Source organism: Myotis davidii, unplaced genomic scaffold (genome assembly GCF_000327345.1).
Source record: "Myotis davidii unplaced genomic scaffold, ASM32734v1 scaffold83, whole genome shotgun sequence".
NCBI classification, from domain to species: Eukaryota; Metazoa; Chordata; class Mammalia; order Chiroptera; family Vespertilionidae; genus Myotis; species Myotis davidii.
In genome coordinates this window covers 1,116,273-1,132,412 of record NW_006294121.1, presented here as the reverse complement: position 1 = coordinate 1,132,412, position 16,140 = coordinate 1,116,273, and the positions used below count along the sequence as shown (strand labels likewise).

Here is a 16,140-nt window from a genome sequence, read left to right as displayed (position 1 = left end):
TTCTGTAATCTAACTTCAGACTGTTAAAAATAATTTTACACATTTATTTTAAATTCACTTATTATAAATTTTAGTAACTTTTGCATCCACCTTGTAAGAAAGATACTGTGTTTTCAAAATTATAGGAAAGATACATTTAAACAAGAGAAGAAATATAATATAAAAATAGAGAGGAGGTAGGTAGATCAGAATTTGCAGATGATATGATTGTTCACCTTGATAAAAATCATGGAGAATCAAATGAAAAGCTATATCAAAAAGAAAAATTAATAAGGTGACTGAGTATAAGATAATATACAAAGAAATCAATAGCTTCTCCATATGTAAAAAGCAGTAGTTAGAAAATATAATGGAAGCAAAGATCTCATTTTTTAAAAATTCAAAATATACCAGGCAATAAACTAATAATATATGTGTAAAATTCATCTGCTGAATAAAAATTTTAAAAATCCCAAGGGGCACAAAAAGAAGGCTTTTATATTTGAAAGGGAAGTTTTAGTATTGAACAATTTGAATTTACCTAAATTAATGTAAAATATTTCAGTATGATCCCAGTCAAAATACCAATAGATTATTTTCTTTTAGAGGGAAGGCTGTTTATACAAGTAAACATACAAGAATAATGTAGAAAATTCTGTAAAAAGAAAAATAATGAAAGGTTATAATAATTAAAACAGAATTGTCTTGGCACAGTAATAGAAGAGTATAGACCAATAATAAACTAAAAGGCCACAAATTATCCAAATGCATATAGGAACACAATATATATTAGACTGTTGAAAGTTTAAAGAATGAAAACTGGCATTACACTTGGTAAAGATTTTTAGAAACATTCTAATTCAGTATTTTGGAAAGTGAATGTTTTGTATTTGTATTCATGTACTTAGAGTCTGGATTATTTTCTTTAGTTATTCACTCTCTCAAACATTTACTGTGTGTTAGGTTAGGTGGCTCAGGAGTCCGTGAAGGAAATAGAGTTGATCAGAAAAGGAAGGAAGGAAGGAAGGAAGGGAGGGAGGAAGGAAGGAAGGAAGGAAGGAAGGAAGGAAGGAATTAGGTTAGGTGGCTCAGGAGGCAGCGAAGGGAATAAAGAGAGTTGATCAGAAAAGGAAGGAAGGAAAGTTTATTCTGCGTCCATGGGAGACCCATGTACCCCCAAGGACAGGGCACTTGAATTCACACCAACAGGGAGGGGGGCGCTTTTTTTATACTGCGGTTGGGTGAGGGGCAGGGACATGAGCTGAGGTATTCAGCTGAGGAAGTTTCAGCTGCAGGGGTCAGCAAGGTATTCAAGAATGAGTCAGTATCTGTGTGGGGGTCCTGGAGAAGCCAGTATCTATGTCTGGCATGCTGATCTGTTAGAAATGTCAGGGAGAGTCCATTATCTAGTCACATGTCTGCATGTATCCGATTCTGAGCAATCACTTTGACCAGGCATTGTGCTTCAAAGATTATAAAGGCTTATAATATGGGTAATGGAGCTAGTTTCAGCACCAAAAGGTATCTAATCCTTCAAGGTAAAAATGGAAATTCACAAGTAGCCCCAAACTTCTTTTAAGTTGTTAAATTTCATCCTCTCCCTCACCACATTATTTTTTAAATCACAAATTTTAATAAATTGCAAATTGATTAACTTTAGATTCACCAAAATTGTGCTTACTAGTATATTCTTATTTTGTTGCTAAAAACAAATTGGAAAATTGCCTAAAAGTTGGGTGGGATTGAGTAGCAAGAGAATGAAAGAAAAGCAGAAATCTAAATAATGCATAGACTTCAACATTGCCCTTTTAATAAAGTTAGCGAGAACCATTGTAGGAGTATCCATTACCTCCCAGCTTACTTTCCTTAAAGTAGTAATTGCAGTCTGACCCCAGAAAAGAAAAACAATTTCATCATGTTTTAGTGCAGTGGTACTCATACTTGAGTATGCATTCTCTGGAGCATTAAACACATCCCCGGACCCCAACTGAGGGCCTTTTCTTTATTGTTTTTTATTCAGTGTGGGGAAGAGCCCAGGATTTGTATTTCTATACAAACGCCCAGATTAATCTCTTAATGCTGATCCAGGATCATGCTTTGTTAAAACTTCTGTTTAGTGATTATATAGGTGTAACTACAGAGTGAAAATGTTCTTAGTATTCAGGATAATCTGCAAAAGGCAGACAGCATGGATGGACCTGGAGAGTATTCTGCTAAGTGAAATAAGCCAGTCAGAGAAAGACAGATAGCATGTGCTCGCACTTACATGTGGAATTCAATGAATAAAATAAATTTACTAACAAAATAGAAACAGAGGCATGGATACATGGAACAGACTGACAGCTGTCAGTGGGAAGGGGAGAGACTAGATGGAAGAAGGTGAAGGGATTAACCAAAAAACATGTAAGCATAACCCTTATGGTGATGGCCAGAGGGAGGAGGGAGCAGGGACTGGGGGAAAATGGGGACATATGTAATAGTGTCAACAATAAAAATAAAAATAATAAAATAAAAATAATAAAATAAAAATAAATCTTACATTTGAAAATGTAAGCTTGGCCTTGAATCCCATCACTTAATCCTAACCCAGCAAGTTCCTGAGGGTTAATCTAGCCCTGAGTGCTTATGCAATTGATGTGTCAGAAAATTGTTTTATTGTCAGGAACTGATAAAGTCAGTCTCATGGGTCCTGGTGAGAGTGAGGGATTTGGGCTCTAGAGAATGATCAGAGGAAGCCCCAAACAAGCCTTGGTTTCAGTACACTAACTTAAAGCAAATGTTCTCAGAACATGTTCAATTTATGCGAGTTACTTATCCAAATATTTTTCCCATAAATATTTTAGGATAATTTCTGGTGCTACAAATTTGCCAAAACTTCAGGTTGAAAGAATAATAATTTAAAATTATTCTCTAGATGTCATAAGATCATTAATGACTAAGAAAGATTTCATATAGTTAAACATTTGCAAGACCTAAAACTACAAATGCTTAGGAAGATTAAGATTTTGTCTTTAGCTAATTTCTGGTTCAAGCTGAGATGAAAAGCAAAGCTGGCTGGGTGTGTTTTCTGGGTATTTCTAATTATTTTAAGAGTTAGAAAATCTATCCTGAATCTCTAGTTAAGCTTCTTTACAACATTGCTGTGGAGTAAGGTGTATTTATATGTTGATTTGTATATTATTTGAATATGCAAATTAAAGAACAGAGTGCTATTCTGAGACTTAACTTCAGTGGGGGCAGTTCTGTCTACATTACCAGGCCGCCTGTGCCCAAGAGACACCTATAGTCCTTCGAAGAAGGGTTCCATTGACTGTAAGGGAGCTAATGAAATTCCTTAATGCAGAGCATTCAGAGTTTGGGGGCCACAACCTATAATGAGAAATATCTTTACAATTTGACACAGTGTTTATATACATACATGCATGCATACATTCATGAGTACACATGAGTACGCACACACACACTAGGGGCCCAGTTCACGAAATTCGTGGACTGGGGGTTGGGAGTTCCCTCAGCCCAGCCTGCCCCTCTCACAGAGCTTATGCCCCGCTGCCCAGGGCTACACATGGGGCCCGGATGGCAGCTCGTGCTGTCCCGCCCTGCCTGTAGTATAGGATAGAGGCCTGGTGCACGGGTGGGGGCCGGCAGGTTTGCCCTGAAGGATGTCCCAGATCAGGGTGGGGGTCTGCTGGGAGCCAGTCCTCTGTTGCCATCACTGCCGCTTTAAGCTCTGAGCCCGCTGCCAGCTGAAGGCAGGTTTCTGGAGCTTGTTTAGCTTCTATAATTGCAACATTGTTACATCTGGAGCTCAGAGCTGGGCTGCCGCAGGCCAGGAACCTTGGCTTCCTCTGTCAGTGGAGCAAGCAAGCCTCCTGTTCGCTTCAGCTGCCTGGCTGCCAGCCACCATCTTGGTTGGCAGTTAATTTGCATATCCTGCTGATTAGCCAATGGGAAGCGTTCGGGGGTGTGGTCAATTTGCGTGTTTCTATTTTATTAGATAGGATATATACTGGTATGTGACTATGTATATTCACATGTACATTCATATGCAGATGATTGAAACCAAAGTTTCATGAAATAATACTTTATCCATACTGTGTGGAAGGACCTCTGATTATTTTCCTCTCCATTTGACATCTTTAATTTTTAAAACATGCTTGTCAGGACCCACGTAATTGATTTCATAATTCACAAATGGGTTGCACTTTTCATTCTGAAAGGAATGCCCTGGACAAATTGAATAGGAGATCAAAGCATTCCCTATGCATATTGGAGAGACCTGGCTGCACTCTCCACAAGTGCCTGATGATTCTAATAACTTTCTAGGACCAAACTTTGAAAAAACCTGTGTTACAGTGATTATACAGACTAAATGCGAAGTGAAAGTGTTCTTTGCTTTGGTGGTCCTGGTTGAAGTGCTTCCTGTAGAAAGTCACCCCTCCCCCCAAGCACCCCCCCCCCACACACACACACACATATACTTCCCCGGGGAGGCTGCCATTTGTAACAGGAGGAAGGGTAGTGGCTGCAGGTTCATGTTGGCAATCACAGATACCTTTTCTGAACAGAGGCTGCCAAGTAGAAATATTTCTGTCTTACTTGAGGTCTCAGATGGAAACTAAATGTAAAGTCTTAGCATTTAGGTGAGAAATTACCCAAAAGGAAATTTTCAGTCTTAAGTGTGTTTTCTTCATTGGTTTCTCCAAAACATTTGCTGCTTTCCCAGCAGGAAATAAAAATGCTGTTTCTCTAAGAAAGTGGTAACTGGTGAGGTTAACAGAGTAACCTATATTAATAAGAAAATGCAGCATTATACATTAAGGATAACTATTTTTATGAAGATTAAAATTTAACTATCCATTCAAATCGTTTTGTTGCCTTGTAACTTGATCACTTTGAAATCATTTTAAAATTATGCTTATTAATCCTATTTAAACCCTTTCCTATTAGAAAGTAAATCTTGTTTGTTAGTAGTAAATCATTTAGCAAATATTAATTTTACAAGCCACTCTTCAGAAGGTAGTTTTATTAAAACAATGTGCAGTATTTCCACTTGATTTACATTCATGTTATATTTGCATAAAATGGAAATGATGTTGAATTTAGAGAAATAAATATCGGATTCCAATCTCATAGTTAATAGCTATGTGATCTAAAGAAAGTCCCTCAATTTCAGAGAGCTTCAATTTTCTAACCTGTGGGAAGGAGATCATATTGCTTGCATTTCCTATTTTGCAAAGTTGCTGTGCAGATCAAATGAGAAAGGCTTTATAAAGCATCAAGCATATAGCATTACTTCTATTTTTAAATCACTTTAACAGTTCTAGAACGGAAATTGTTTTACCATAAAACCAATTTTAATTATAATGGTAGTTGAATACATCAATCTTGACCTTTAGTATTTAAAAAAGATTAAAGAGCCATTTCAGAGTCAAGAGAAATATGCCTTGACCTATAAAGACAATGAGTAAGATGATATAATTGTTCTTTTCCTTCTGTCTTATTAGCATGTAATGGAGTGACTGGTCAGTATTTACATTAAGAGAAACTGCTAATTGTCCACATATCTGATATTCTGTTTGGGCTACTGCATAGATTTACATAAATGTGTTCCTCGGGATCTTCCAGAAAGGACCAATTATTTTTTAACCCTGACTTGATGATATGTTTTTCATTGATTTTTTTAAAATTTAATTTTATTTATTTTTGACGGAGAGGAAGGGAGAGGGATAGAGAACTAGAAACATCTGTGAGAGAGAAACATCCATCAGTTGCCTCCCGCAGATGCCCTAAACAGGAATTAAACCCCCAGCCTGGGTATGTGTCCTGACCAGGGATCAAACCTACAACCCTTTGGTGCCTGGGACAGTGCTCCAACTACTGAGCCGTTCCAGTCAGGCAGGACCTATTTTTCTAAGAAGTCATGTGCCCATGGTGGCTGGGATGGTTATTTTTCTTACCTCCTCTTTCACATAGGAAATTTCTAAGTCCCACCCACTCCAATAATCTCAGTGCTCTGTAAGCTTATTTTTTCAGGCTAAACATGTCATCTCAAATGGAGCATCTCACCAGTGGATCTCAGAATAGTTGCCACAGCTTCTTATCTGATTATGAGGCAATAGTCCAGGGTCATCATGAACCCATCTAAACTCCCAAGTGTCATGTATCCTCACATGAGAGAATCATGGAGAGGATGTATATACCTTTGGCAACTCAGTCTTATGATGATTATTTAATAAGAGATACAACTGTATGCTATAGCTTAGTTCAGAGAGTTGACTTTTAAAAAATAACCCAAGGTATAATTATAGTCTAAAACTTAATTAGTTTAAACAGAAAATGGAAACTATTTACTTACCATGCCAACTTTTTAATTGTTAAAAAAAAAAAACAACAACCATGAATCCTTTAGTCATAAAAATGTACTATTAAATAGAAAAGGGCAAAAGGACTTTTTTTAAAAATAAAAAAATGCAAGGAAAAGATGAGATAGATAGATAGATAGCTAGATAGAATGGAGCAACACTCAGCAAGACAGATATCACTGAGGCCTCAAATTAGTCTTTCAGATTGTCACAGGGCCACCTGCTAATCTGATTATAATAGTTTGCAGGAGAGTTGAAATTTCAATAACAGAATGATCAGTATTCTTAGAATAGAAATCATGCAGCGGAGAAATGAACAGGAAAACATTTTAGAATCTATTCATGTCAATGTGTTTGATAGGTGTATTTGAAATGTTATAATCGCACAGTAATGAAATAAAGATTCTTGTGTTCATTTCAAGTAAAAATAAGGCACTGCCAAGTTTTCTGCCTCAAATTTCCCACCTTTAAATCTTTAATTCAGAAATACATTTATATTCACTCCTTCTTTTCACTGCTCCCTTTACCATAGCTTCCAAGGTGTTTTCCTGTCTCTCGATTCTTACCCTCCCTACATCAATATATAAAGTGCTATCATATCAGATTTATTCCCTTTCTAAAAGTTTTCCAACAATGTTTCATTTCCTTTTTAAAAAATAACTTTATTTTTTAATTGAAGTTATGTTTTAAAGATCTGTCTAACTTACCTATCCCTAAAGGAACTTGATCCTTCAGCCAATTTTACTCTTCCTTGAATTTGCATTCTGCCATCTTATCTCTGTGCCTTTCTTCATGCTGCCTAAAATGTTCACCAACATGCCCCTATTGGAATACCAGGCATTGTCAGTCCTGTGCTAAAGAACCACCTTACTTACAGGTGCTCTCTCTTTAACCTTACCAGCAAGAAGTAATTCTCTTCTCCTTCCTTCCTTATGTATTCTAGTAATACTTAATTATTTAATTCATTCTGCTTCCCTTTAATCATGTAGGGGGAGAGAAAGTGAAAGAGACATTCCTTACATATGCATAGATACACTGTGTCCCTCTTACCACTTAGGTGGTGATGTGTTGTAATCTGGTTGACAGGGCTGTTAAATATCTTTGCAAACTTTTCTGTCTCCCTCCTCCCCTCACTCCCTCCCTCTATTTCTCCATCTCTATCTCTTCATCTCTCTCTCCACAAACACACTCACACACAGAGCTAAATGCACCTTGTATACAAATGGGGTTTTATGTTAATTGAAATAGAATGAAATCTCATGAAACTCTATTAGTCTGATGAAGTTCCCATTATTGTAGCAAGCACCATACCAGTCAGTAAGTTGTTTTATATTGGGGTGGGGGAAGTTATTTTTATTGTGAAAAAACAAAACAAAACCCTACATATTTCTTGAATTTGAATCACTTTTAAATTCTAACTAGCTGATAATCTAGTAATTGAATCATTTTTATTATATGAAACTACAGTGATATCTTTGTTGAGATTAGAAACCTTTCTTTAGAGGATATATGAGAATATCATGATGAACATTTGGGCCAGTGATCTTTTGGAGCCATGAACCTACTTTTAAGCAAATGTCCCATCTGTCTTACCTGATTATCATTTCTTACCTTAAATATGACAAGTTATGTGTACTATGGGAAGTAATTTAGTACTAAGTATATTTCTAGCCAGGAGAATTCTTAAGTTTTTCCTAAGGACTGAACTTAAGTTTTGAATGATCTACCGTAAACTGGAAGCATATGATCTCCCCAGTTCACTCTGGTCTCACTATTTTATTTGTGGTGTAAAATGCTGAAGTCTGACATCTTTTTCTTGAGATTGGTTTAATCGCCAGAAGCTTGAATGCAAATATCTAATACATAATAATGGGAAAGTTAACAAATTAGCTTTCAATGGACCTAGTAGAAATTTATCCTAATCCATTATCATGATTTATTTAGATAGTTTGCTGTCTCTCTATCCAACCCCTACTCATATACATAGATATGGATAGCCCCCATAAAACTATGACAAGACCAATAATCCATTTGGAATATTACAGCTGATTAATCATCCATAACTATATGTCAAATATTTGCCTCATTTTTACTCTTCTCCCCTGATTTTACATTGTACCTCTAACTTCTCTTTTGCCCTCACTTTCCGTAACACATTCCTATGGATGTTAATGTCTTCTCATACTCTTGTCCTCTGAAAGCTTCTATTCAATCAATTATTTGGTACATTTCAGACTTACACATGTTAGCCTTCAACTGGCAGGGCGTGGTCTGTTATACCTAATAAAACCCATCTGACTTTATCTGAAAATGGACATTTTCAGACATCCCACACTTCCCTTAAAACCTTAATGGCATTTCTTCTTTCCTGATTCTTACATACCAATAACTAATTCCAACCTGTTATTTCAGCCTCACTTCTCACCTGTCCCATATATCACACCCTACAAACTGGACTCCTCGACATTTCACAAACTGTGTTTCCTGCCTCCCAGCTTTATTGAGTCCATTCTTCCTTTCTACAGTGTCCTAACCCCCACTTCTGAGAGTTCTCCATCTTTTAAAGCATTGAGTTCTGAATTTGGGGAGTCCATAAACTCTGAGAAAATGAATCTAAAATTTTGTAGACTGTTCTTAAATACATTTTTCTAAGTAGAGGGGTCATAATTTCTATCACATCCTCAGAAGCAGACTAAGACTTCCTCAAAAGTTAATGAATAAAGAAGTTTTCATTTTCTTCTACATGTATGAACTACTCTTTTATTTTTGACACATATGGCTTTGTTTAATTTTACATTTGTACATACATATGCCATACCCTGTATCTCTTGCCAGATTATAATATCCTTGGGTTATGAATTTTTTATCACAATTCCCTGCACACTGTGTAATATATGATGGGTGCACAGGCACTGTGTAATAAATTAAACCTATCTTGTAAAAAATAGATCAGGGCTGTGATTCTTTCATGAGATAAGAATTATCTTCAATGTTTTCATTGAATAAATATGATAAATACATGTTATGTATTTTTTGTATGCTTTTCTGTAATTCTTATCTTAGCTAGGTGGTCATTAAATGTTATGGCTTCTATTGGGACTAATTAATGCCTCAGAGAACTCATGGGTATTTGGATCCTGTGAGCTTCCAAGTGGGTCCCAGTGCACTTGCTCAGAAGCTGGTCCTCTGATTCAATCAACTTCTATTTCTTGCTTGTCCTGTTTTCCCATGTTTCCTCCTTCTGTTGCTTGCCTCTCCAAACTCAGCATGGGCCTAAGTCAGGGCAGAATATTTCTACAGCCAAAAGAAATAGTTCATTTTAAAAATATATATATTTTTATTGATTTCAGAAAGGAAGATAAGGTCAAGGTTAAAAAATCAATGATCAGAAAGAATCATTGATCGGCTACCTCCTGCACACCGCACACTGGAGATTAAGCCCACAACCCAGGCATGTGCCCTGACCAGGAATCTAGCCATGACCTCCTGGTTCATAAGTCTATGCTCAACCACTGAGCTATGGCAGAAAGAGTTCATTTTTTAATTCTGTATTACAAAGGGACAAAAGGAGCTAAAATTCTCAAGGTCCAAGTAATTCTAGAAAGTCGGCATATCTCTAGGGAGCCCAGTTTGAACCAAGGCATTTTCTGGACTTTATGACTCCCTCAAAGCTCTTCAAAAGCTGGCCCAAAATGAGAGGAACACTTCCTAATACCCTGGCCCTCTCGGGAATGTCTGGAAATGTGAGATCACTGTAGAGTAGCAACATAGCAATAGAAGCAGATCATCTAACTTCTCTTCTTTTCTTCTGAAAAATAAGTGCTCTTTTATCCAATTTTAAATTACTGATTAATAAACCCAGACATGGATTTCTCGCTCATTGTTGCTCAACTATTACATTCCTGATAGTTTTGACCTTTCATCTAAATGTATAAAATTAAATGATACAGATCATATTATTTTTATTTAAGACACTGAACTCTAACCTCAAAATTTTCTCCCTCAAACTCTAATGAAACTGTAGGTATTTTGGCAAATTAAACTTTTGGGCAAATGCTTCCTAGAAGTGATTGAAAGTTATTTCAGCTTTTTAAAAATGTTTTCTAAAAGAAGAGTATTTATTGATGCCCTTTTAAGAGATCCTTTATAATTTTACAGTATAACATTTCAGTGAAATGTTTGTTTACTCATTAAATTTCTGTTACTCTTTCTGTATTGTATCGTGTTTCACTTGCACAATATCACTTCAGGTTATTCTCAAGTATTAATGATAAACTGCATTAACATCCCATTTGGCAGAGAGAAATGTTTTAGAACCCAGTTTACTTAATTTTGTGATCTAAAAAATGTTAACAATAGAATAAGACATAGTATTATATCTTATGAATTAATAAAAGTATAAGAAGAAGAACCAGTCACTTTGAAAATAATAGAAAATAAAATTAAAACGATTAAGTCTCATGTTTAGGAGAAAATTATGTATATTTGAGACTGAATGTCTGTGTATAAAGTATTCCACCACTAAGAAATTTGAAAAAAATACTTTGATATGGATATTGTCATCCTTTCTCTTTTTTTGTGGTGGGAGTTGGAAGTTTATTAACATTTCAAGGAGTCATTAATGTCCTTAACCAATGGAAATATAAATAAGTTATCTTTACTTTAAAGGATTAAATATTTTTATAACTTCTTATATTGAATTATTTATTTGATCAGGTGGTAAAAATAAAAATAATGATATGGATTTTCTCTCTTAAATAATATAATGTGATTTTTATTTAACTTTAGTTAAGGTTGTTAATATAACCTCACAACCAAATACAGAGTGTTCAGAACCAAATTATAGTACATGCTTTATAGTAGGAGCTGATGGATAGATATCTCTAAATATGAGGTTATTGGGAGCACATCTCATATCATTGACACCTGCTACTTAATTAAGGTGTTAGATTGCTCATGTGCTGAGATTACATGGAATAAAACCTGCTGTGGTTGTCCCTTTTCTTTCTTGGCTCTGAATTTTTTTTCTCTTCTATGTTCTATTTCTTCTGTCATTTATAATAGCTCCTTCTCACCACCACATCCTAAAGCATAATGTAGGCACCCTGATTACATCTTAATGTTTGTTCATACTAATGACCCTCCACTTCCAAATTTTAATACAGAGAGTGGTGGATAGATTTAATAGTTTTTGAACATTAATGAAGGTGTCTTTGCACATTTGCATTAAAATACTAATGCATATTAAACAAAATCTGCACCATAATTTTTCTTTTATGAGAGAATAGAACAGAAATTAAATACTCTTCAGGTGGGAGAAAATTTAGACAGGGTGCTTCCAATCCCACATCTTGATTTATGAAAGTCAAGAATGTTTTCTCAGAGCTGGAAAAATCCATTGGGGTCCCTGCTCCTCTGGTCTCCATTCTGATTATAATTAGAGAATGTTTTTTAAAAAAAGGTTTACTTTTGTAATTGGACTTATTATTGGTGTGCATATTTTTATTTTATTCTCTGGGGGTGGGGGAAGATGGTGGACACACAGTTCTGATGAGATATTCATTTGCCACCATTCAAGAAGAAATTGAACTTTAAAAGTCTATCAAAAATTCTCTGGGGAGCCTTTTATTACTATCTTGTCTTGAGCCCTTTTTTTTTTTTTAATGACATCTATTATCAGATTGAAATGGCGATTGAGACGCTGCAAAAGTCTGACGGTCTGTCCACTCACAGAAGCTCTCTTCTCAACAGCCATGTAAGTTGCCTCTTCATGTAAACTAATCTCTTGCTTGTTCTGCATGTGTTGCTTGCTTCTAAATGCTTGTTTTATTTATTTACTTATTTATTTTGCTTCTTAACCTTTCTTTCTCAGCCACTAAGATCTTTGTATCACTTAATGGCTATTTTGTACAGTGGAATATCTAAAAAGTAGAGTCCCAAGTATACTGCTTGACTAGGTTTTTGTACTGTTTTGATACAAATATAACATTTCCAAGTTAATAACAAGCTGCTGTTTTATTTGTAAAATGTAATTAATGGGAATATTAAACATTTAAACTTTTCTATTTTAATATTTATTTACTGTGAAGCAAATGCTTATCTGCATCTATCTCTGTCTGAGACAGAGATACGATTATGTCTACTTGTATGTCCAGTAATATTCTTTAAGTGGAAAAAAATTATTAATGCCAAACCCAATGGTAAACTGTTTGAAAATGACTTGCTTATCAGAAAGACTATGTAAAATGGGCAGGAAGCAGCTGCTTAGAGAAGCTCAGGGCCTAAAACCTAAAGAAAAATGAAACTGGGCCAAAAGAAAAAATGAGGCTGTAGATAAGTCATAAATTGCTAATATTTGAGACAAAACAGGAATAGTGTACTATTTCTTGAAGCTTCTAACTGTTATCTGATGTAGCAGCACTACAACACTGGTAAGTGCAAGAGGAGTGATGATAGTTTTCTGGAACTAGAAACATTGTCATATAATGTTCAAATTTTGGGAACCAATGAAAACACTGAATAAAAATAATTTTGTTAATCTGATTTCTGACTAGTAAGTAAATATACCTATGAACTGAATGTTTTAGATAGATCTTCTGCTAAATTAATATCAACAGCAATATAGTAAAAATTAGTTTTCCCTCCCAACTGACAACATGTATATTCTTAAGTTTAGAGATAAGTTATGAGTTTTAAAATTTTTTCTTCATATTTCATGACTGAAAAGCCCAAAATTAGATTACCCAAAATAAATTTTAGAAATATAATTATTCTTTTAGTAAACCTAAAACCTTTGGCTAATAGAAAATAAAATTTCAGAAATACCATTATTCTTTCAGTAAATCCGAAACCTATGGCTCAGAAAATGTTTTCACTGTGCTTTTTAAAGATTTGAATTTTAAGATTTAAATTTTATATTTCAACACAATCCTAAATGCTATGTATTTACATAGTTGTTTTTAGATGAAGTACTTTGTCTTGTTTCTTTTCCAAGAGGAAGTATCATGGCAGATAAAAACAGTTTAGCCAACTTGGAGAATGCCTGCAATTTTTGGTGAAAATTTTAGGTATAACTTTTAATATAACATACTTTTGACCCTTCTTTTTAAACACTTTAAGGAATATAATTTTTTTCCTTTTCTGAAAATTTCTGTGCAATGTGTTATTCTTTTATAGGTTTCTTAAGTATATCCTTTTTGTGTTAGCATGAGTCTGTGGCTGTGAGTAAAGACTAATTTATTGTGTCATTAGGTTATATGTTTTTGAGGGTGGTGATGAATAACAGGTGTTTGTGGTATGAAAATGGCACATGAAACTGTTGTTTACTTTTAGTCAAAATATCCAGGGACTCAAGGAAAAAAACCACTGATGTTTCCAGTTATCTTTTTTGAAAGTCTAGAAATCTAAGTTGTGCTTTGATATTCAATTCGCATTTCATTTTCATTTCAGGTATATTGTTTAGTAAATTATATGTTTAATTTTAACTTGAGTTATTCATCTTAGTATTTTCTTTTTTTAAAAGAAATTGTGTAGTTGTTTGTTTGTTTTTTAAATATATTTTATTGATTTTTTACAGAGAGAAAGGGAGAGAGATAGTTAGAAACATCGATGAGAGAGAAACATCGATCAGCTGCCTCCTGCACATCTCCTACTGGGGATGTGCCCGCAACCCAGGTACATGCCCTTGACCGGAATCGAACCTGGGACCTTTCAGTCCGCAGGCCGACGCTCTATCCACTGAGCCAAACCAGTTTCGGCCATCTTAGTATTTTCATGAACAATAATGTGGGCATAAGAATTTTTGTATAATTTTATTTGTTGATTTGTTAGAAACTTTTCAAAGAGGTTGGGGTTTTTTGAAATTATTATTTTCTTCTAGAATCTGTGAAGTAATATTTAGTGTTAATGAACGTGTGAATTAAGCTGCATAAACAACAGTTAACTGTTAGTTATGCTTTGGCTTCATTCTTTTTTTTTACATAGCATGACAAATCTTCCATATTGTTTACAGCTGCCAGAGTCATTTAAGTATGTAGAGAGAGTGGGCGTAAATATTGCTAATGCAGTAATAATCTTTCTCTTGATGTCCTGATTTGTTTTATTACACTTCTGAGATACAGTTACATTCATTTAAAAGCACATTTATAGATAAGTCTTTAACAATCAAATGATTCTACAAATGATCTGTAAAGAGCAGAGAAAGGATCAGTGTTCTGACCAGTCAGGTTTCCTTTCTCCATGAGCCCAGAAGACCGTGTTGTCTTTCTGTTCTTAGGAAGTTAGTAATGCTCCTAATTCTTGTTAGATTTATCTAACAAGTAGAGTAAACTACTGCATGCATTCTACTTGAAAACCACCGGCTAAGGGTATTTTAAATTCTGTTAACCTAATTCGTAATTTTCAGTTGTGTAGAAAAATTTTAGTAGAGAGGTATTTTAAAAATGAAATATTGTTAATAGAGTTGGTTGTCTCACTGCCAAGACTGATATAGAATTATTTGAAGTTTGTGGGATTCTTTGAAGAAGACAAGAATTCATCTTTATGGTAATAGTTCTTTGATCAGTTTCTACAAAGGATCAATTTCATTAGACAAAAAGTTAAAAGAAGTTGTTGATAATTTGTGTCCCATATTTATCAGTTTCTAAAGAAGGTTCTTAATCATGATTTCTTAGCTCACAATTTGTCGTCATTCTATTTTGAAATATGGACCTGAACAGATTTCCTATTTTCTGTTCATGCACTTGATTACTCATACTAATTCAGAAAATTTCTATTAGAGTTAATTCAGAAATAATGCTCTCAGAAAAATCCAACTTGATTGCTTTGATTTTCATCTTTCTGCACATGAGACGATGGAGTGGGATATTCAATTTTGTATCCCTTTTTCAGCATATCCTGGAGAGTCTTGGGTACTGCTGCTCTACTTTTATAATTATGTTGTTATCATCCAAGTTGAAATGCATGTCTGACTTGTCTGTTTTATAGTCTTTATGATGTCCCACCTGTGACAGTACAGTTACACCAAATGCCATGTTTTATTCTATTAACAATAATAGCATAGTTACATTTATTTCACTAGTAGCATCTTATAGACAAACAGAAAGTATCTATTGATGAGTGAAAATTCCAAGAGTGTAAGGATTTTATATGTTTTGTGCACTGATGCATCCCTGTTGTCTAGAACAGTGCCTGGTACATTGTAGATGCTCATTAACTATTTGCTAAATGAATGAATGTAAGAAACAAGTAGTAGAAGGGAACAGGCCTTATTTTACGTCCAGTATTCTGAGTACCTTTACCAATCAAGTAAAGGGAACTTATATATGCACTATAGGCTTGGTGCACAAAATTCGTCCGCTGGGGTGTGGGAGGGGTCCTTCAACCCACCTGTGTGGGTCAGGCCTACGCAAGCAGTCAGACATCCCTCTTGCAATCTGGGATCCCTCGCTCCTTACCACCTGCCTGCTTGCTGCTCCTTACCACACAGCTCACTTCTCCTTAGCGCTGCAGCAGAGGCAGGAGAGGCTCCCACCACCGCTGCTGCACTCACCAACCGCAAGCCTGGCTTCTGGCTGAGCAGTGATCCCTCTGTGGGAGTGCACTGACCACCAGGGGGCAGCTCCTGCATTAAGCATCTGCCCCCTGGTGGTCAGTGCACATCATAGGGACTGGTCGTTCTGGTTGTTCCTCCTTAATGGTCGCTTAGGCTTTTATTACATAGACTAGAGGCCCGGTGCACAAAAATTCGTGCACTCGGGGGGAAGGGGGGTCCCTCAGCCTAGCCTGTGCCCTCTCG

General features: G+C 35.4%; 1 protein-coding gene across 1 annotated transcript in view; it reads left to right on the top strand.

Annotated features, from left to right (window-relative positions):
* RFX3 (regulatory factor X3) overlaps nucleotides 1-16,140 on the top strand; it is a 147,071-nt gene that overhangs the window by 62,971 nt on the left and 67,960 nt on the right. Inside the window, exon 4 of the mRNA XM_015566895.1 lies at nucleotides 12,025-12,099. Within this exon, the coding sequence (XP_015422381.1) occupies nucleotides 12,025-12,099 (75 nt within the window). The remainder of the gene's footprint in view (nucleotides 1-12,024; nucleotides 12,100-16,140) is intronic.